The sequence below is a fragment of the Vidua macroura genome, chromosome 21 (genome assembly GCF_024509145.1).
Source record: "Vidua macroura isolate BioBank_ID:100142 chromosome 21, ASM2450914v1, whole genome shotgun sequence".
Lineage (NCBI taxonomy): Eukaryota > Metazoa > Chordata > Aves > Passeriformes > Viduidae > Vidua > Vidua macroura.
Genome location: NC_071591.1, coordinates 6,494,101 through 6,513,350, shown reverse-complemented (window position 1 = coordinate 6,513,350; position 19,250 = coordinate 6,494,101). Strand labels below are relative to the sequence as shown.

The window sequence follows — 19,250 nt, the reverse complement described above, 5'->3', positions numbered from 1 at the left end:
AAAACAGAAAACCTACCTCTCTGTGGTTTAGCATTTCCAGTGCTTCCTTCCCTTGAGAATCCTTTGTACAACACCCAGACTGTCTTGCCTTAAGTTCTTGATTAATTGACTGCAGCTCTTTGACCATCAGGAGCAGGTCAGTAACCTAAATAACCAAAGGAAGAACAAGCAGAACTGGTAACATCCAAACTAGTATGAAAACAAATGATGGCAGATAGATCTCCAGCTAAATGCAAACTGCACAGTTGGAAGCCTGGGTTTGTGTATCTGCCCCTGTGTTAATCTCCCTAGGTTTGGAAACATGCTTCTCTATTTGTGAATTAGTGTTCAAGGCACCTTCATTTGGAACACTGGAGTTCACAGTCAGTTATTAAGCATAGGTAACAAGTTTTCAACTCAGTAGCAAGAACAAACCTGAGGGCACTCACACAAACAGCTGATTTGAGAAGAAACATTTAATGAAAGATAAAACAGCACTATTGGAAAGGAGCAGCATTCAGGAACAAGCTATTCTTCTCTCTCCAACCCCCTTTGAAAGCCACTCTCATTCTGAGCAGTTTCACAGACACAGAATCTGATTGGGCAGTTGGGTTCAAAACTCTCATGGCCACAAAGCCATGAAGTGTATCAAGAAGGCAATGTGTGGAGAAAAAAATGAAATCTTTTGATCAGACCAATTAATATACTTGGAAAACCAGGTCAGCTTTCAGTCACACCCTTTTTCCAGTAAGAAATTGCTTATAAATATCTTTTCCTAATGAGTGTCCCTGAGCCTTCTGAAGGAAACATGCTCAGAGATAAAAGTGGTGAAACCCCAGAACGGCACTGGGACACAATCTGGGGTCTTTTTAGGGACACCTGTTCTGAGTAAGACAAACTTCCTTCCTTCAGACTACCCACCTCCAGAGCATGAGCACCTGCCTACAATTCAGCTGTCCCTGAGAAACAGAAAAACTTCACTTATGCTCACTCCCAACCAACCTTATTCAAAATTATTCCTTGTCATGAATTGGTGCATGGATCAGATGTCACTGCACAGGACCAGGAGAAAGAGAAGTTTCTGAACTCCAATACTGATTTATTGTTTGGTCTGCACATTTCATCTCTGTGAATTTTAGTTCTCCTTACACACAATAGAGAAGTCACCTCAGGGTTATTTTATAACATGCCCTATTTAACAAAAGATTTGCAAATCCTGGGATGGAGTGTGCTGTACAGAATATAGAGTATAGACACCACCACCTCCATGATTAATGAAGGTGCATGAAATTCACATTGTGGGATGCTCAGGGCAAAACCTTTCTTTGGCGTTGATGTAGATGAAGTCTGAAACTTGTACTGAGTCAAAACCTTGAGTGCAGGGGTCCAAGACCACAAAACCCTGGCTGCAAATCCCTCAGCTTTCAGCTGATTCTGAAGCCCAAGGGTGTAACAAAGCCTAAATAGTTCATAAAAGGTGGGTCACAAACCATAGAGATGGGAGCTTCAAATCCTTTCAGAACTACCCAACTGTACCTAAATAAATGCTTCTGTGAGAGATACAGAAACTAGAAACAAAGCAGAATTAAGCCATTAGGAACAGTAAATAATAAAAAAGATCAATACCTTTTTTTTAAGTTCTTCCAGAGACAGATGGTCTATCTGAAGGCTTAAATGGTCTTGTTCTCCTAAACAGATACTCATATAAGATGTTTGATCTCCACAGAAAGATAGAGTTTCATCTGCCAAAATAGCCAAGGACAGAGGTTATTTCAGAAAGTCCATTTGCAGGAAAACACAGCACAGAATGCACAGGACATTTCCAATAAGAACCTTCCAGTAAGTCTGTGGGAGGCCAGTTAGAATGTTTCATTCCCAAAATAAGCTTTCTGTTTAATTGAAAAAAATTTGTCCTCATATTTCTTTGTGCTTCTGTCACAGCAAAGACTTGCTGCATTTTCTGTGGCTGTATTTTCTGTGGTTATCAGCATGAGTTGTGAATGTAATTCTGAATTATAATTTACATATTTAGCATTACAATTAGGAAGAACTTTTAGGAAGGATAAGTTAGGCATGAATAGTTATTCTATTTTAACTATAGTTTTATGAGCATGAACTCAAGGTCTCAAGGAAAAACGCCAGGTTAGACAAAGTAAATGAACTTATTTTGCTTTTGGGTCAAAAGAATGCAGTAATTGGATTGGATATAAATATTGGAAAATAGTTACTTATTCACTGCCTCTATAACTGCAGGACTTATTTATGTTTCAATAAACACCTGTTTCTTTACAATATAAATGACAGTCAATTCTATAAATAAATCTCATTAGATAGGGAGAAAGCATAACTAAATTAGGACAGAGACATGCAAATCCTGCTCCCAGTTCTGACACTGATCCTGTGCCTGCTACAACGACCCAGAAGTCACAAATCATTACTAATTTTTCAGCCTTTATTCCCAGCAGCCTCACCCTCAGCACAACAGCTCCTGAGAACTCTGGAGTATCCACAAGACCCTTTGGCCCACCCTGGTTGTTGATTATCTCTGGGCTTTTGAGGTTGGAAACTCTGAAACAGCTGAAGTTTACCTTTTGTCACTTTCAGAGCTGTCAAGTGATGCTAAAATTGAAAATCTAAGTTGAAAGGGGAAGTGAACAGGCTTTACTGTTATTTATATATCCCCTATGGGATAAAACAGAAACATCTTGTACATATGCAGTAAACTATTTAATGATACCCACTTATATTCTTCTTTTCTATATCTAAGAATATACCAAATACACCTCCCAAGACATACAGCAAAAAAGCCAGAAGCTAAGCTATATTTAAAAGCTCTACTTTTTCTGAATTACTAAGTAACAAAACTTCTGGGTATTTTTTTCTTTCTCTTGACATACTTCTGTTAGGAGGAGGTTAGCAGTGCCTGAGCCACAAACTCTTTGGGAAGTAATTACACCCCATGGTCAGAAAGTGATCCCATGGCCACCGAGGGATTCCAAGTCAGGAATCTCTGACTTTTGTGGAAAAGAGTAAATTCTGTGAGTACAAAGCTGCAGGCAGCATGAAATGATCCCTGCAGTAGAATTGCCATGGAATTTCTAACATTTGCTGCATGGAAAGAGAGAAACTGTCCCTCTGTATGTGCCCTGATTGCTTCAAGACATTCTGTTACAAATCCACCAAATCATCTGCAGTATAAAAAGTCAAAAAGAAATCTTTGCACAACTTTCAAAAAGAAATATTTTCACACCTTTTTAATTCTCAAATATTTTTTTCTCCATGCCAGCAAACTGACTGTAATAGAATCAATTTTCTTTTGTGCAAGAGGAGGGTTGGGCTGGGCATGGATACAAACCTTTGTGATTTTTCATGTCCTTAATCTGATCTTGTAAGATCTTCTGGAGATTTCTGTTACCTAAAACATCTTCTTCCAGTTGTTTTCTCAACATGAAAATGTTGTTCAGTTCCACTTGCAAGCTATTTATACTGGAAAAAAAAGGGATAAATAAATCTCTGAGATTCAACTCAAAACATTTTGGTGTGCACTGTTTTTTTCTCCACGCAGGCTTGCACCCATTTCCCATTCCCCATGGCTGGGTTTCATCCCACACTTCCATCATTCTGATGCCTAAGCACAAACAAATCCCTAAACAGAAAGAGGAGATTAAATGTTTATATACATAGCATTTTCCTGCTCTTTTGGGCTCTGCTGCCTAAATCAGCTTCCCCATGACAGAGCTCTTCTACCAGCCTCTTTCTGAGCAGTTCTTTTTAAGGAAAATCTAAATTACTATCTTCTAAAAACTATGCCAGAAAAATATCATTATCACATAATGCTGATGGCTTTGTGTATTCCATTATGTGGTGACCATGGAAACTTTGTTCCCTTGCCACAGAGCTGCACCAGATAATCTAATCCTGCACTTAGGAAAAATATCAAAAGATCCTGTTTCATTGAAAATAGGACCCAGACACAACTAACTGTTTTATTTCTTCATTTATCCACAGTCTATAAAAAGACTCCTTGAATTCTAAATTGTCTCAATTGTCTCAGTTACCACAATGGGGAATAAATGTCCAAGCTTAGAATTTGTAATTTGTCGAGGTGAATTAATTTTTAGCAACTTTGCTACTGAAGCTCTTCAGCATCAGCTGCCCCTCAGGCCCCAGAGTCAGCTGCCCCCTGCTGCCCCCACACCCTTCAACTACACCAACAAGGCAGTTCTGATCAATCTGTACAAAGATTTCAGTGCTGAAAATAAACCAACCTGAAATTGCAATAACATGAAATAAATTTGACTTAATAAAAAATAAATAAGAGGGTGTTACTGAACTCTTTGTATTATTTGTTTTTGCATTTATTTCACTTAGCGTTTTAAGATAAATTAAGCTGCTGCAGAATTTCCAAGTCATTGCACTAAATGACAGAGAATTCAGGGATCTTTAAAAAAATTTCAGTCCATCTGATGGGAGACTGTGCAGGAACACAGAGCACATCATACTTGCATGAGAATAACAGAGTATTGCAGATGCACATTAATTAAAAGGCTACATGTATGAAAAGCCTTCAGTCTGTCTCCTGACAAGTGTGCTGTTTTGTTCCTTCCTGCACAAGGAACTACTGCTTTAACCAATTCTTCCTCATACAAGAGCTTCTTTGAAGTGAGAGCTCTCTTAAATGCTCATCAAAAAGAAGATTAAGAATAAAACCAAACCAACACATGACTAGAAGCCAGGTAAGCACATTTTCTCCTTTTCATGAGTTAAAGGTTTTTTATAAGAACAAGCACTGATTCCCCTCCTGGAGAGAGAAGGAATGTTTTGGTCCTGACATCCAGTAGCTCATTTTGAGAAATAACCACCCAGGTTGCTTAAAATAAATAATGCCTAAAAGATGTCAGCAAGAAAACAGATGTTTGCCCAAAATCCATGTCACTGCTGATGGCAATTAAACCCAGCTTCCTCATCTGTGTATCTGCAGGGCTTGTTTATCCATTCCCCAGAAGTTTAGGATTAAGTCTTGATGAAGTTTCCAGCCCTCAAAACTGGGAGATGGAGGAATAAGAGCAGCTCCAAGCCCTAGCTCATTGTGCTCCTCTGCTGCTGTGGCACAACAGGCACTGGCTGCTCCATGCATTCCACAATCCCACCTCAGGGATCAGGACTAATGATCCTGATCCTACAGAAGTTGGTTGCAAAAGCCCAGTGATTTCACCTGCAGTTCTGGGTTTCCTTGTTTGAAAGGCATTCTAGGAACAGGCAGTTTCAGAGCCACTCTGCTTTGCTGTCACTGCTGCACAGGATGTGGAGCCCCTCCTTGCCCACAGAGCAGGAGTCACTGCCAGGTCCCACTCTTCATGTGAAACCAGAAATAATCTCCAGAAGCTGACTGCTAGCATTATTTTTCATTAGTATTTTTTCTACTGTCTAAAGCAGGTCCTGAGCTGTGGCCAAGCACAAGCTGGCATTGCTGCCAAGTGCTTAACTCACACACAAATCTCATCTAGTCTAGTGCTACTTCTCTTCATGGTTTCCAAACTACAGTGGTCTATAAAACAACTGCAAAATATAAATAAACATTCCCCCAAAGCTGGCAGGTATAAGCCAGTGCTTTCAGAAGCTAGCTCTCAAATGTTTTAAACACTTCATTAAGAAATTTGCAATTACAACAGTAAATTTTTGTATAAAACATATAAATTTCATTTGTCTACAGACTAAGAATTTTCTTTATCATAACATCTCCTCAACTGCCAAGCAATAACAGGATACAGAGTAGGCTTCAGATTTCTTTCTAAATTGTTGGGTTCTTTGATTTTAAAAGGTTAAAAACCACTTGCTCCTGCCACTCTTTCCAATGCTTTACACTGAAAGAGTACTATGCAAACTTCAATTACTCTGTTTTGTTTAACCTTCTCCCAAATCTTGCATATTTATATTCTCATCAAAATTCTCACAGTGCCACTTTTAAGATAAGCATTATCTGTATTTTAGGAGTAAAAAATGGCAAATTGTCCAGTGCCCAAAAGTTCACTGCAATTTGGTTTTACAACAGATGCCAAAACAAAAGACCTAAGTATGGAAAATCCAGCTGCTTACTTTGGTACCTAAAAACAGGAAACAGGGCTCATTTGAGATTCCAATCTGAAAAGAAACATTTTCAGAAACATTTAAGTAATTTAGATAATAAAAACTCACTTACATAAATATTTCTCTTTAGAGACTACTTCAGAGAGCTTATAAACAACTGGCCAGAAGAAACTAATCTCTAGTAAAGCTGCACATTTTTTTCACATTTTTTTCTTCTGACTTTTGCCCTTTGAATTCAGATTATCCCCCAAAACAGAAGCACTTACCTATCTGACTCCTTGAAGGTCTTCACTAGAGTAGAATAAATATTCTGTTCTTTCCTTAAAGCAAGGATCAGCTTCTCATATTCAGCTTCTTTATTTTCCTAAATGAAAAGAAGAACATACTGTGCTTACAACGTGATTTTCATGTCTATGGCCACGTGTGTGCTTGTGTCCTGAAGCACTTGTGAAAGAAGCTGAAATCCCAGTTTTCTGAACAGGATCACCAGTGCCCAGCATGGATCTGAGAACCATTCACTGTCCTTAAGTCCAGCTGTTACTGAAGGAGGCAAAGATTGTTTCACTGTGTTCCTACCATGAGTGAATCCCACACCTTGACAGTGCTCCAGCATTTTTCTCACAGCCTCAGGAGTTTCCCCCACCCCCAATGAAAGCATCCTCACTCCCAAAGTTCCAAAATCCAGGAACAACCTGGCAGGCAGCTATCCCAGAGGAGGGGAACGAGAGAAAACAAGCCAAAGCTCCAAGCACACATTTTAGAACAAGTCTCTTTGTGTTCTGGATAAAATTGGCTTTTTTGGGGTGAGGAGATCCAGCAAATTCTGTTCCAGCTCTGAACAAGAAGGATTATATTGAGCCCCAAATAAAGGATGAACATATCAGACACTCCATAAGTCAGTTTTCTGCACACTACAAGCTGCTGCTTCACTCACGTGAAGAAAATGGCTTATCTGCAGTCTTGCTCACAGAAAGGATGATATTATTATAAGAATAAACATAAACTCTTATGGTGCATTCTCAGTAAGGATCCACTAATTTCCCCAGACTTTTTTCACTCCAAAACAACCAGTCACTTTTTCAGCAGGAAGTAAAAAATGCAGCTATTTAATGGAGTATTTTGTAATAGTATCTAAGAGATATCAGTCATTTCCAAAGAGAAAATAACTGGGATATTATAGCAAATTTAGATGTATTAATATCAGGCACAAATTCTGCCTCTGTTAAAGAATTTTTGGTTCTCTCCATTTTCTGTTTTAACGGAAAACTGAAAGAAGGAACAAAAAAGGTGCCACAGCTGAGGGGGAATTTCAGCTAAGGGAACTCTTAAGAGATACTAAATCATTAGTGAACAGATCATTAACAAGGAAGAAACCTACACCCAGGAGTTTTAAGCAGCTGTTATTATTCCAACTGCAATTCCTAAGGAGGAAATTGCAACCAAAAAAAAATTCAGCTACAACAGAATCTCGTTAATTCACACTAAAGATGCAAAGACTGCTAATTTGAACAATTCAGTGTTCTGCAAAGTAAACAGCACAAAAGCAAGGACAAACGGTGTTTACTTTTAATTATTTACACTCTTACTTCACAATATGCCAGCAAATATGTTAAATAATATTTTGCAAGTGTAATCAAGCTGTGATGAGGTGACTCCAGTTAAGGTAACCTGCCTGGCAGGTCCTGCTGCAGCTTCTACCACTGATGCTCCAGTCTTTGAAAAAGTGACCTTGCCTTTGGACAGTGCTCCATGTTCAGCTGCCATCATCCTCCTCAAGTAACTCTTGTTAGTGACTGACATATTATTAAAGAAATGAAAAAGCTTTCTCCACCATTACTCTGTACCAGTCTAATTATTTTAGCTTTGCCTGATGCTTTTAGAAACCTTGACACACCAGGCTGCAAACAACACAAAAAGAGACAAGAAATGTACCTTCAAAAGCAGCTCATTTGTTCAATGATGCACTGATGGAGTCAGGGAGTGATTCAAAAATTTAACAGTACCTAAAGGCTGCATCTAAGAGGCATTTCCAGGTTCTTTAGACATTCCAGGCAATTTAGACATTAAATACTATTCTGTATCAAAGTGCAAACTCCTGAGCTTCACATCGAATTTATTATCTAGATGAACAGAGGAAGAGCTCCCAGCAAAGCTGCTGACTGAGCATGGAGAAACACAAAAACAGATGGAGGTGGGTGATCCAGAGGCCAGTAATAATCTCATGAAAAAAAATGTTTAAAAGTACATCTTGCAGCCTAAATTAAGGAATCTTACCAATGTCCTGGGATCTCAGCCTTTCAAGAACAGACATTAAGCAAGAAATACATGGGTTGTGATTTAAGTTGGCAAAGTTTGATCACAAATACTGACCAATGACGTAGAAAGCAATAGGAAAAAAATTAATCTTTTCACTTAATTTTAGTTATTTCACAGTCTGCTAAAAGTTCTAGTGAACTCTTACATATGTCTGATCCAAACCTTGCAATTATTACTGAAGACACTACAGAACTCTATCCTAATTAAAGCTCTTTCTGAAGCCCTGGCAGAGCAATGTCATTGTGCAGAGTTAGGGAGCACAAATGAGGGAAGGAATGGCTGCTGCATGAACAAAGCAGTGACACACACAAACCCTGTTCCACTTCCCTGTTCCTTTTAGGATTCACATGTTGAGTTCTCCATTTGTACCAAAATCTCAGTAACCTCATGAAATCCTCCCAACTCTTTCTGCATAATGGGAGACATGAGCTGTTCCTTAATTCCAAATGTCACAGGCTATACACATATATTAAGTTCCAAATTCAACTACCTAGGTAAAGGTTAGCAAAATCACAAGGAAGTGCTCCGGATTTTTTCAGAATCTTTCATGGAAAATAAGGATAAGAAGATGCAGCATGAACATCCCTTTTTTTTGTACTTTATTACTGTCATTTCTAAATAACGCGTAGGAGTGAATTATTTCAATCAACTCCCCGACGGTACACAAAACATAAGGCAGCTCTGTAACTTAAATAGACTGCAATGCTGTGGGAGTTAATGAAACATTAAACCTCTTGACACATGGTGTGAGGGAAAATGTGTTAGAGGAGATAGCTGCAAGACATCCAGGACCATATTGCAGTGAAGGATTTATATTCCCGTGAAAGGAGGCAATCTAATACGTTAAAGTCTATATTTAAGTCTGAAATACTATTCTGAAGCAGCAGTGGTGGAAAACATAACTTATTTTCATTAAAGGTTCCTTAGATTGTAAGCAATGAAAGTAAAAGGTTTATACCCCCACAATAAATAACTTATTGGCAACGTCACAAGAATATCTGGTTGCCTCACTGAATGTTCTTGTGCTTCCAACAACCCTCAGGATCATTTCAAAATCTCTGAAGGTTAAAGGATAAATGACTGAGAGAAGGATATTATCTATACCTCCTCACTGATCCATCCATTCATCCATCACTAGAATTTGGTCATTTCTTCAAACTTCTAAATTCCTTGTCTGTAAAACACATTTAACTCAGACTTCAGAGATCCTCGAGTCACAAGTTGCCACACTCCCCTAATTATCAAGGCCTCACTCACTCTCTCTAGACCATGACAGTGTATCAAAAATCCAAACTCCAAAATTAGAACCTGTAATTTATCTTTCCTGGCCTGGCCAAGGCACCCAGCAGAGCTTTGGGTGTTGGTTGCTTTAAAATTTATCATTACATTAAAATAAAGCACAAAGATATGCTGAAAGAGAGAAAAGTTCCGTATTCTCTCCAATCAATTTCTTCAACTTTAAAAGATCAGTGAGGCTGAAGAGCCTGATTTCTGTCCCCTCTGGTGGGGAGGATGCAGCTATGGGTTTGTTGAGAGTCAGTGCAGCACAGCAAAGCCATCCAAGAGTGCCAGGCAGCCAATGAGAGCAGAGCTCTGGCTAATCTGTGTCCAAAAACTGGTGATTAATATGCCCAAGTGGGTCCTTACAGGAGATAGGTGACACAGAGGGTGAGCTGAGAGGACAATGGGCTGTGATTAGCTATTGTTCAGTCACTGAGTGCACAGCAGCAGAGAATGGGCTGTGATGAGAAGGTGGGTCTGGTGATTACCTGCACTGCCTGCCACTGCTCCTGCCCTGCTTATCCACCTGAACGAGTGAGGGCTACACAGGCAAGTCACTGTTTGGTTTCCATTCATTCCCTGTGATTTTCCATCCTAGGTCCCTTTGTGACAGAACTTAGGTGCTTGCACTGCAGTTTGTTGTGCAGAAGTGGAATTTCCCCCCAGCCTTTCCCAGACCATTTTATGTGTCTGCACATTCCCATAAACTGGGATAAATCCTCACTGCTGTCCAGGCAAACAGGGCTGCAGCTCCTTTTCTCTGAGCTGCTCACATAACCAGGACTCCACATGTTCTTGTCTCTCCCATGGTTAATTATAGTGCCCATCACATTCATCATCTCACCACCAGACTGTTCAGAATGTGACCCAAAACACTGCATTTATGCTTCCTTTGCCATTGGCTCCCTTTATTTTGAACTTCTTTGAGAAACTCTCGTTAATGACTGACATATTATTAAAGAAATGAAGAAGCTTTCTCCACCATTACTGGGTACCAGACTAATTATTTTAACTTTGCCTGATGCTTTTAGAAACCTTGACACACCAGGCTGCAAACAACACAAAAAGAGACAAGAAATGTACCTTCAAAAGCAGCTCATTTGTTCAATGATGCACTGATGGAGTCAGGGAGTGATTCAAACATTTAACAGTACCTGACTTCTTTTTGCTAGAACAGAATGGAGGGTAAAGAGAGAAGGAAGTACTTCTATAACTAGAATTTTGACCTCTCACTTCAAGTACAAGTCTTTTCAATTCATGGCATCAAATAAAGTAATGGGCATATATTGCTCATCCTTTTTTAATATACATATTTTTGTACAAGTTCCTCTTTGCTTTAAAGCAGTTTTCTTCTTGACCTGGACATATTTTCACTCCTACCTGTATTTAGCCTCACATTCCATGTATCTCCTGTGGTCACCAGCTCTGTGCAATCTTTCCCCTTATCTATCCAAAGTACACAAATGCTCTTCTCTGCACCTCTCTCCAGAAATTCAGATATCCTCCCACTCAGTGAATTATGTCTGCCCTAACCACCAAAAAACCCCTATCTCTTTATGGCAGGCAAAACATCTGAAAGTAGAGAATTTAGTGATGCCATATAAATTCATCAAAGCACAAGACACGGTGAATTACAACATATATCAGTCCACAGCTATGAAGCCAAAGTCAAAATTCTCTTCCATTTGAAGTTAAGGTACTTACCTGCAAATGATCAGTTATGCAAAACTCACCTCCAGCTCTCTGACTATCTTGATAATTGACTGTTGAGTCTGTGCAGCACATTTCTCCTCTACTAAGCCCTCATTTTTCAGTTCAAGTTCTTCATTAGCTCTTAGAAGGTTCTTGCACTTATTCTGGAGCTCCTGCAGCTCTGCATCCTTTTCTTTAACTGCTCCATCGAGTCTCTAACAAAATAGAACAGGCAGTTTTATGTTATTTACTCTAATTTTAAACTGCAAAATACAAAACCCAACAAAATTCAGGAGAATATCCAAGGATGACCTGGAACATGTAATCTACATGCCTTGCAAAAAGAGCTCAATGTAAGACACCAGAAGCAAAACCAAAAGTTAGACAGCTCTCCCCACCTATGCAACCTTCTCAGTATTGAAAATGAAGTCAAGGCATGCACCTTTGCCTCCAGGTACAGGGCAACCTCAACTCCTACTCTCTGCATTGCTGGCTGAATACCATCACTACTTTTTTACTCTGTGAAAACTCAGCAGGGGCCTGTTACCAGTCAGGCAGGAAGCTTCTCACACAGGTCATGAAGATAAAATATTTCAGTGTCTATACCTATTCCTCAATTTCCACTTTGTGCACAATAAACTGAAAATCATGAGCACTTCAGAGCTTTTACAACAGTGACAATCCTACTTAAGTATTAGTAAAGCTTTCTTCCCCCTCTGTCCACATGCTTCACAAAACCCTAATAAGAAATCCTGGTGAATGCCACACACTCTGTAATTATAGGTCTGTTCTGCAAATACAGTATTATGAGAAGTGAAAGATTATCATCAAAATCAACAATAACTCCAACTACAAACGTGATTTTGTAATAATTCCCCATACAAAATCAAATGATAACTTTCCATTTTTCATTTCAGAGTAAGTCTACCTACCTCAAGCAGCAGATCCTTGTGATTGACACTGTCTGTCAGCTGCCTTATAACAAGTTCTTGGCTCTGCAGCTTCTGATTGCTTTCACTCAAAAGAATATTGTAATGGTGTTCAACTGCTTTTTCTTTCTCAGTCATTTCACCATGTAATTTCTCTAGTTGATTTCTAAGGTCCTACAAAAAAAATGAAACTGAATATGCAGCAAATCAACTTTAAAGAAAGTTTAAGACTAACAACCCACACTATCACTCAAGAATGTACTGAAGCCAGTTTCTCTTGGCATCAATGAATACAATTAAAGAAAGAACAACTTTCAGATAAGATGTATTTTCTTCCATAAATCTAGGTTGTTGTTTACATGCTTTTCATACAGAATGGCTGGTCTCCAAGGCTGTTGGGAATATTATGCACGTAGATGTTGTCAGAATGAACATTCACTTCTGAGTCAATTTACTCCTTGGCTAGAAATAGGAGAAATCTGCTTACAGGTGATTCAATTTGTCATTTGCCTTTTTTCTCATCACACCATGAAAATTGTTGCACACTGGTTACTTTGGCATCAAACAAAAAGTCAGAAACGTTAAAACTTTTTTCTTTTGACAAGAACACAAACTACAAATGATCAACCAGGTCAGCCTCATGATCAGAAGGGATGAACAGAACTTGATCTTGACTCTGGCTCTGTTAATTACTTCCTGCAGCTCCATGATTAGCTGCATTACCTTCACATCTTAGGTTCCCATTAGAGAAATGTGGATATTCTTCTCCTAAAGAATAGGAACAACCTCTTTCAACAGCTTCTACACAGCAGCAAGTCCCAAGGACTCAAAGATCTGTTAGGACCAACATGAAATGCTGCAATGGAAGAGCAGCAGCTCTTCCAACCACAATCACAGCTCTCCTCTGCAACCCTACAGATCTGTCCCACTCCAGCTGAAAATCCCCCCTGAAAACACAGCTCTCTATGGGGTTTCAAAGTCTGGCCACCTGACAAAGCCTTGGGTCCCAAGAAGTACCATCAAACAATTCCTATTCCTTCTGCTAGGCACCAGGACAATCACTACATCTATGTGAATATATGAGATTATTAGCATGGAATTTATTGTTAGCTCCCAGATAGAGGGGAAGATATTTAAGAGCACAGGGCAGTAGGAAAATTTCCAACGTGGCTTCTCTGTCCTTCCACATTCTCTCCCACCACCACTGTTCCGGGTCACTTCCAACGTTTTTGCTGGTTGACTAGGGAGTTCCAACACTGTCAGTTGAAGGAAGTAAAGTTTGCAGAGACACCAGCCTCATTTTATAAACTTCTCCTCTGCCTCTACTGCACAGGTTGTGTGGAAGACAGAGAGCTAGAAACTTGTAACACAGGAGCTGTTGCCTAAAATTAAACAATTAAAACTTCCAGGAGACTTTGTACTATCTAAACTTCTGTTCAGACCCAAAGAACCAGGTAACACAGCCTACATCTTCAAATAAATGTTTGCTATTTATTCCCCAAGAGGGCCCATTTGTGAAGTAACATGAGCCCTTTAAATAGTTTGCACATATGGTAGTCACTTATAAACTTTATTTTTACCTCCACTGGGATTTAAAATTTAATAGTTGTTTCTTATTCTAAGTCCAAAGAAATAGCAATAGTGACATTTTAATTGTAGTCTCTTTATAAACTGTTTTATGTCCTTTCCTTGACTTAATTACCTTGCTTCATGCAGGTTCACATCAAATCCTTAACATCACTTTATTACTTCAGTGTTTTATTTGTTTATTTTGCACATTAAATGCAAAATGTCATTTACAAAGACTTTTGGTTTACTTTCTTCATTTTAGCTTCAGCTCCAGGATTCAGCTAAGAAACACCTAACAGCTCCCAAAACCCTCTCAAATGTTACTCAAAGAATGATTACACTCCGACTCTAATTCTACAAACTCATGTTTTTCAGGAGCAAAAGAACCACTTGCTTTTTCAGGAGCAAAAGAACCATCTTGATAGTGATGCTTGACTAAGAAAACTGAAGAACAGCAGAATCAGGTCCAAGTTTTGTCTAGATACCCAAACCCTCCAATATGTTCCTGTTTTTCCCTAACTGCTGCCTATAAATACAAACTGCAGTGGGAAGTAGTGCAAGCTCTGATCATTGCAAAGGCTTTTGGCTCCAAGTTGTGGAGCTCTTCAAGTGGGTCACGTTAAGCCTATTCCCACACAGCACTGGAATTGGAAGCAAAGGATCAACAGCGGTGTTATCACATTCCCTGTGCTGCAAAGGTCACTCCTTGGCTTTTTTAAATGTTATTTTTATACTATCACATTACTGAGCAGCTTTAATTGACACATTACCTGTAACTAAACTTCAGGGAACTTTTCATCTGGCCTGCAATTTCAAGTGACCAACATTGTGACTCTTAATGAAAACCATAAGGTTGAAGATGACAGACATGCAGAGTTAGAAAGATGCTCCTGCAACAACTGTACTCCACCTGTAATCTTATCTCAGTCCTCCTGGTGCACAGCACCTGTCACGTGCAGAAACCACATTTCTGCCTTAAAACAGCACAACTCTGTAATGGCCAGGTTTATGGGAAGAGCTGGACTGACAAGAAATGTAATTGTGGAAAAAGTAGAACAGCCTGTGTGAGATTTGCAATTTGCACATAACTTTGCCTCTACTATTTCTGCCCCCAGAACTCCCTAAATCCTTCCCAAGGCAAGCTAAAGGTGAGACTGAAAATTACCTTCTTTGCATGAGCTGGAATTCTGTAACACACCAAACTATCCATCATTGTAGCAGGTTGCTTGAACTCATTGACCACTCAAATTGTCTGGGAGAAAATCTATTGGTTTCTATACATTGACTTGCAAGGGTAATATAGTACCTACAGCTCTCAGAGCATAAACTTTGCAATTCTCTCTGCCAACCTCTTCCCCAAGAGACTTTCCTATGATTAATGATAGCTGAACTAAGAAAAATGAATGTGAAACACTCTAATATAGAAGACTGGAGCAGATGCCTCCCCCTCCTTGTCAGATGAAAACCAGTTTGGTGAATAATTAAGTTGTGAAGCTCCAAAACCTTCCTCTCAGGCTAAACTACAGCTAGGAAGACTAAATAATAAATTCTGCCTAATGAGTTATTATGCATTTCCCCAACCAACTGATCAAATATGAATATCTAGTAAATACACTTTAACTGTCTACATTTAGGCCGGGAGAGAGAATGGATATGTGAAGTGTTTAGTCATGTAAATTTGAACAAACTTCTCAAGGAAGAAGCACTCCATCACTGTTACAGGCACAGTACCATGATAGCCATGAACATCAAGGATGAGATGTTTGTTCCTCACCAACAGTGTGTAAAAATAAAAGTCAAAAGTTTCTTGCTCCAAAGAGCTTTAAATGATGTTTAACAGCATCTTGATAGTGATGCTTAACAACAGCTTTTGGAAAGTAAAGAACTGAAAGAGCTTTTAAAAGCTCTTTCAGGTACCTTTTAAAGTTCCCTAAGGCAGGAACATGGTTCAAGAACACCTAAACCCATTGATCCAGGAAACTCCTATTATTGGACTAAGCCTGTGATCTGGATGATCAGCTCACGTGTAACAGTCGTATTTGATTAAGTTTCACCTTCTTCCCTTCCAGGAGTGTAATGCCTAATTCAGGTCCAGACAAACTGGGTTTACAGCAGCCTGAGAAATACATTTAGGGGGGTTGTTTGTTGGGGTGTTTGGGGTTTTTTTTAATGAATAGATGCAAAAATTAGCATTACCCCAGTTACAGTACATGCAAATTTCCCTATGAATGAGTGAAGAGCTAGGGCAGCAGTTCATTACAGATGTTGAGGGCATTTTCTACAGTTTATACACTTTTTTGCTAACTTCATTCCAACAGAATAGAAATGCTGATGAATAGGCATCTTGGAGCATAAATAGAACTGAGTTTTTAAGGCTGTCTCATAAAAAGTTTGCAGCAGATCACCGAAGCAGTCTCCTATTTGTCAAAGAGCAAAATCTCACAGCATATTGTTTAACTCCCACATATCTACTACTTAATGGGCAACACTTCACAGGCAATGTGGTTCTATCCAATGTACTTGCAGCTCTGAAATTGAAGCAGCTGTTCTGCAAGGAGTAGGAAATAGGTTAGGGATATAATTTTTATAAGACTGCTCATCTTTTGGCAGGAATGCTTTTCCCCAAGGAGCTCATAATTTACATGAAAAACTTGGACATAATGGAGTCAAATAGAGCTTCTGTAATCCAGCTAACTTTAAATCCCCTGGCAACTCCCTCCTCAGTCCTATTTTTCCTGTCTTTCCTGTACAGTTATATTCTAGCTGCCCTGAAAGATGAAAAAAATTCTGAATAGAGAAGACAGTTAAATATAAAATACTTCAAATCAATAAATGTTCTCTGTGGCTGTTTTACTGACAGCAGCGATCTGTTCTCGCTCTCCTTAACCTCAAAGCCTCGAAGAAATCTCAAAGCACACCAAAGATAGAGATTTTGTGATGGCAGCCAAACCACAGTTGACAATCAAACAAAAATGCATTAAATTGGGAGTAAGAGGGGGAGAGAAACTTAATTTATTTGTAGGTAAAGAGACCCCTCTGCTGGTTTTAAGGAATAGTGCAGGAGCAGCAATTTCCACGTCTCCCTGCTTTATTAAGGTCCTTATTTAATAATGGAACCAAAACATCTAGTGAATAAAGACAGGCTCATTAAATCTTTTATGTAATTTAATATAGCAGGAGACTAATCCCTAACTGAGGAGGATCAGACTCTGGATGCAAGCAGGACTCTGCTCATTATGCAAATGCTGCCCTCGTGGAAGCAATGGTGAGAAGACTTTAGCAAAATCCACATGACAAAGCATTCAGGTGAGAAGAGATTTGTGTCAAAGCCTCAGCAGAAGGTGCATCCTTTTTCCAAATGAAGAAAAGTAGAAACTTCAAATTGCTCATTCACTTTGTTGCATCAGCTGTGAGTGCTGGGAGCAGGAGAGCTTATCTGAATGCCCACAGCAAGGTAAAAACCCTCAAGAGAATATGAAGCAGCAGAATTAATGAACAGCACCTCATTTTTATGTTAAACTGTGATCAATTAATCCTGTGCTTTGGGTTTTTTACAAGCAGAAGTTATTTAATATACAGCCTTTACAGCAACCCTGCTAGGAGAGCAGGCTGAGGTTTGGCTCCAGGTCACAATTAGAAGAAAGCTTAAGTAGTGAAATTTAAGATAATCTATAGACATGCAACAAGAAAAATATGGCAGAAATCTAAATATACATCATCAGAATTCTTCCATCAGAAAAACTGGAATCAACAGTAACCATTTATCACTTTTAAAGGTTAATGTTTTTTTCCCCAGGATCTAATTATCAAAATTATATTTAAAATATTATTCTGTGCAAATTATGTGCCAGAATTTTCCTCAATCTTCACACACAGCAAGAAGTGTTTTTCCTTCCCAAAAGTTACTTAAATTAAAAACCTAATTTTGTTAGAAAAGGACCTGCTAAAGCACTGAATGATTTCTAGACTTTAGGAAAGAAAGGAAAAACGTGATAATAACATTAATGGTTTTGTCACTTCTGCTCTTCTGCAGCTGTGCTTCATCCAGCTCCTTCTCCATTTTCTCTCTTTCCAAATTCAGATCACTCAGCTCTTGACCAGTGACTTTAATTATCCTCTGCAGCCTGCGATTCTCAGCGTCCTTTGTGAGGTTCTCTGAGCGCAGCTCTGCCAGCAGGGTCTCCTTCTCCATCAGCAGAGCCTGATAATCTGCAGCACCCTGAAACACCAAACAGCATTCAGGCTCCAGAAGGGAGTTTTGTGGAGCCTGGGAGTCTTTATTCCCACTGCATCCCACAACCCTGCCCCTCTTCCCAGGGTTTCAGAATTGGGGTGCAAAGAAACAGTGAAATGACAAAACAAGGGAAGTGTAACACTAAAAACTTCCTCTACTGATGTGACAAAACTTTCCATGACACCCAGGGCAGGCTGAGGAAGTCTGAGGTGACAAAGAATGAGACAAAGGTTGACATGCAAAGGAGTCCACAGTGCAAACAAGGTCGTGGCAGTATTATTGATTCACAGAGCTTTAATTGCATCAAACTGTTTCTGGAGTAAAGTCCAATTTCAATCTGGACTAGGGCAGGAAGTTACTGAGTCTTTCATGGAATCACAGAATGAAGGTTGGAAAAGGCCTTTAAGATGGAGTCCAGCTGCCAACCCAGCACCAGCACCAACCCACATCCTCAAGTGCACTTCCAGGGATGGTGGCTCCAGCCTTCCCCTTGGCACAGGCCTGCTTTGTGTCCTCAGCACACCCAGCTGGAGTCAGAGCAGAGGGGACAGGAGCAGAGGGCTCTGCAGCACCTGTACTCACACAGAGCTGCCTTCAGCTCAGGGCTGGAGCTAAGGAGCAGAGTGCTGAGGAGCAGGACCCGCTCTGCAGCGTGGGCTCTGTGGACAGCAGGGATCCATCACACACTTCAAACTCAGAACTTTTTAAAAGTCTCAGAAATCATGAAGGGCCTTTTCTCCTTCACACACACACACAAAAATCACATTTTCACAAATAACGTTCCAGTATTTTATAAATAGTGGTTTCACATTTATTGTATAAATAAATCCAAGCAGGTGTCTCGCACCCAGTTCAGCTCTGCTAATAGGAAGCCTGTGTTGGCACCATACTTTTGGGAAAAAAAAACCTCAAGATAACCTCAGCTCTCTAGATATTTGTGTCTTTATTTTTAACTTATTCTGATATTACATGTTTCTCCCTTAAAGATTCTCGGTTGGTTTAGATTCAAAAAAAACCACAAAAAACAAGAAGGAGAAACAAGGTAAGTTATTTTAACGTTCTATTGTTCAAGTAATTTTATTTAGGATTTTTTTTTCAAAGTAATAAACATTAAAAATTTTAAAACAACATTTTAAAACTAATTTCCATTCCTCTGCTTTCGA

At 39.3% G+C, this 19,250-nt stretch overlaps 1 protein-coding gene across 2 annotated transcripts in view; it reads right to left on the bottom strand.

Annotated features, from left to right (window-relative positions):
• The window catches only part of CDK5RAP2 (CDK5 regulatory subunit associated protein 2), a 69,332-nt gene that overhangs the window by 38,380 nt on the left and 11,702 nt on the right, over nt 1–19,250 (bottom strand). For both annotated transcript variants that reach the window (XM_053996413.1, XM_053996412.1), the window contains 7 exons: nt 17,854–18,072; nt 12,288–12,458; nt 11,397–11,570; nt 6,333–6,430; nt 3,335–3,465; nt 1,606–1,721; nt 17–145 (listed from right to left, as the gene is read on the bottom strand). In XM_053996413.1, coding sequence (XP_053852388.1) covers nt 17–145; nt 1,606–1,721; nt 3,335–3,465; nt 6,333–6,430; nt 11,397–11,570; nt 12,288–12,458; nt 17,854–18,072 — 1,038 coding nt within the window. The remainder of the gene's footprint in view (nt 1–16; nt 146–1,605; nt 1,722–3,334; nt 3,466–6,332; nt 6,431–11,396; nt 11,571–12,287; nt 12,459–17,853; nt 18,073–19,250) is intronic.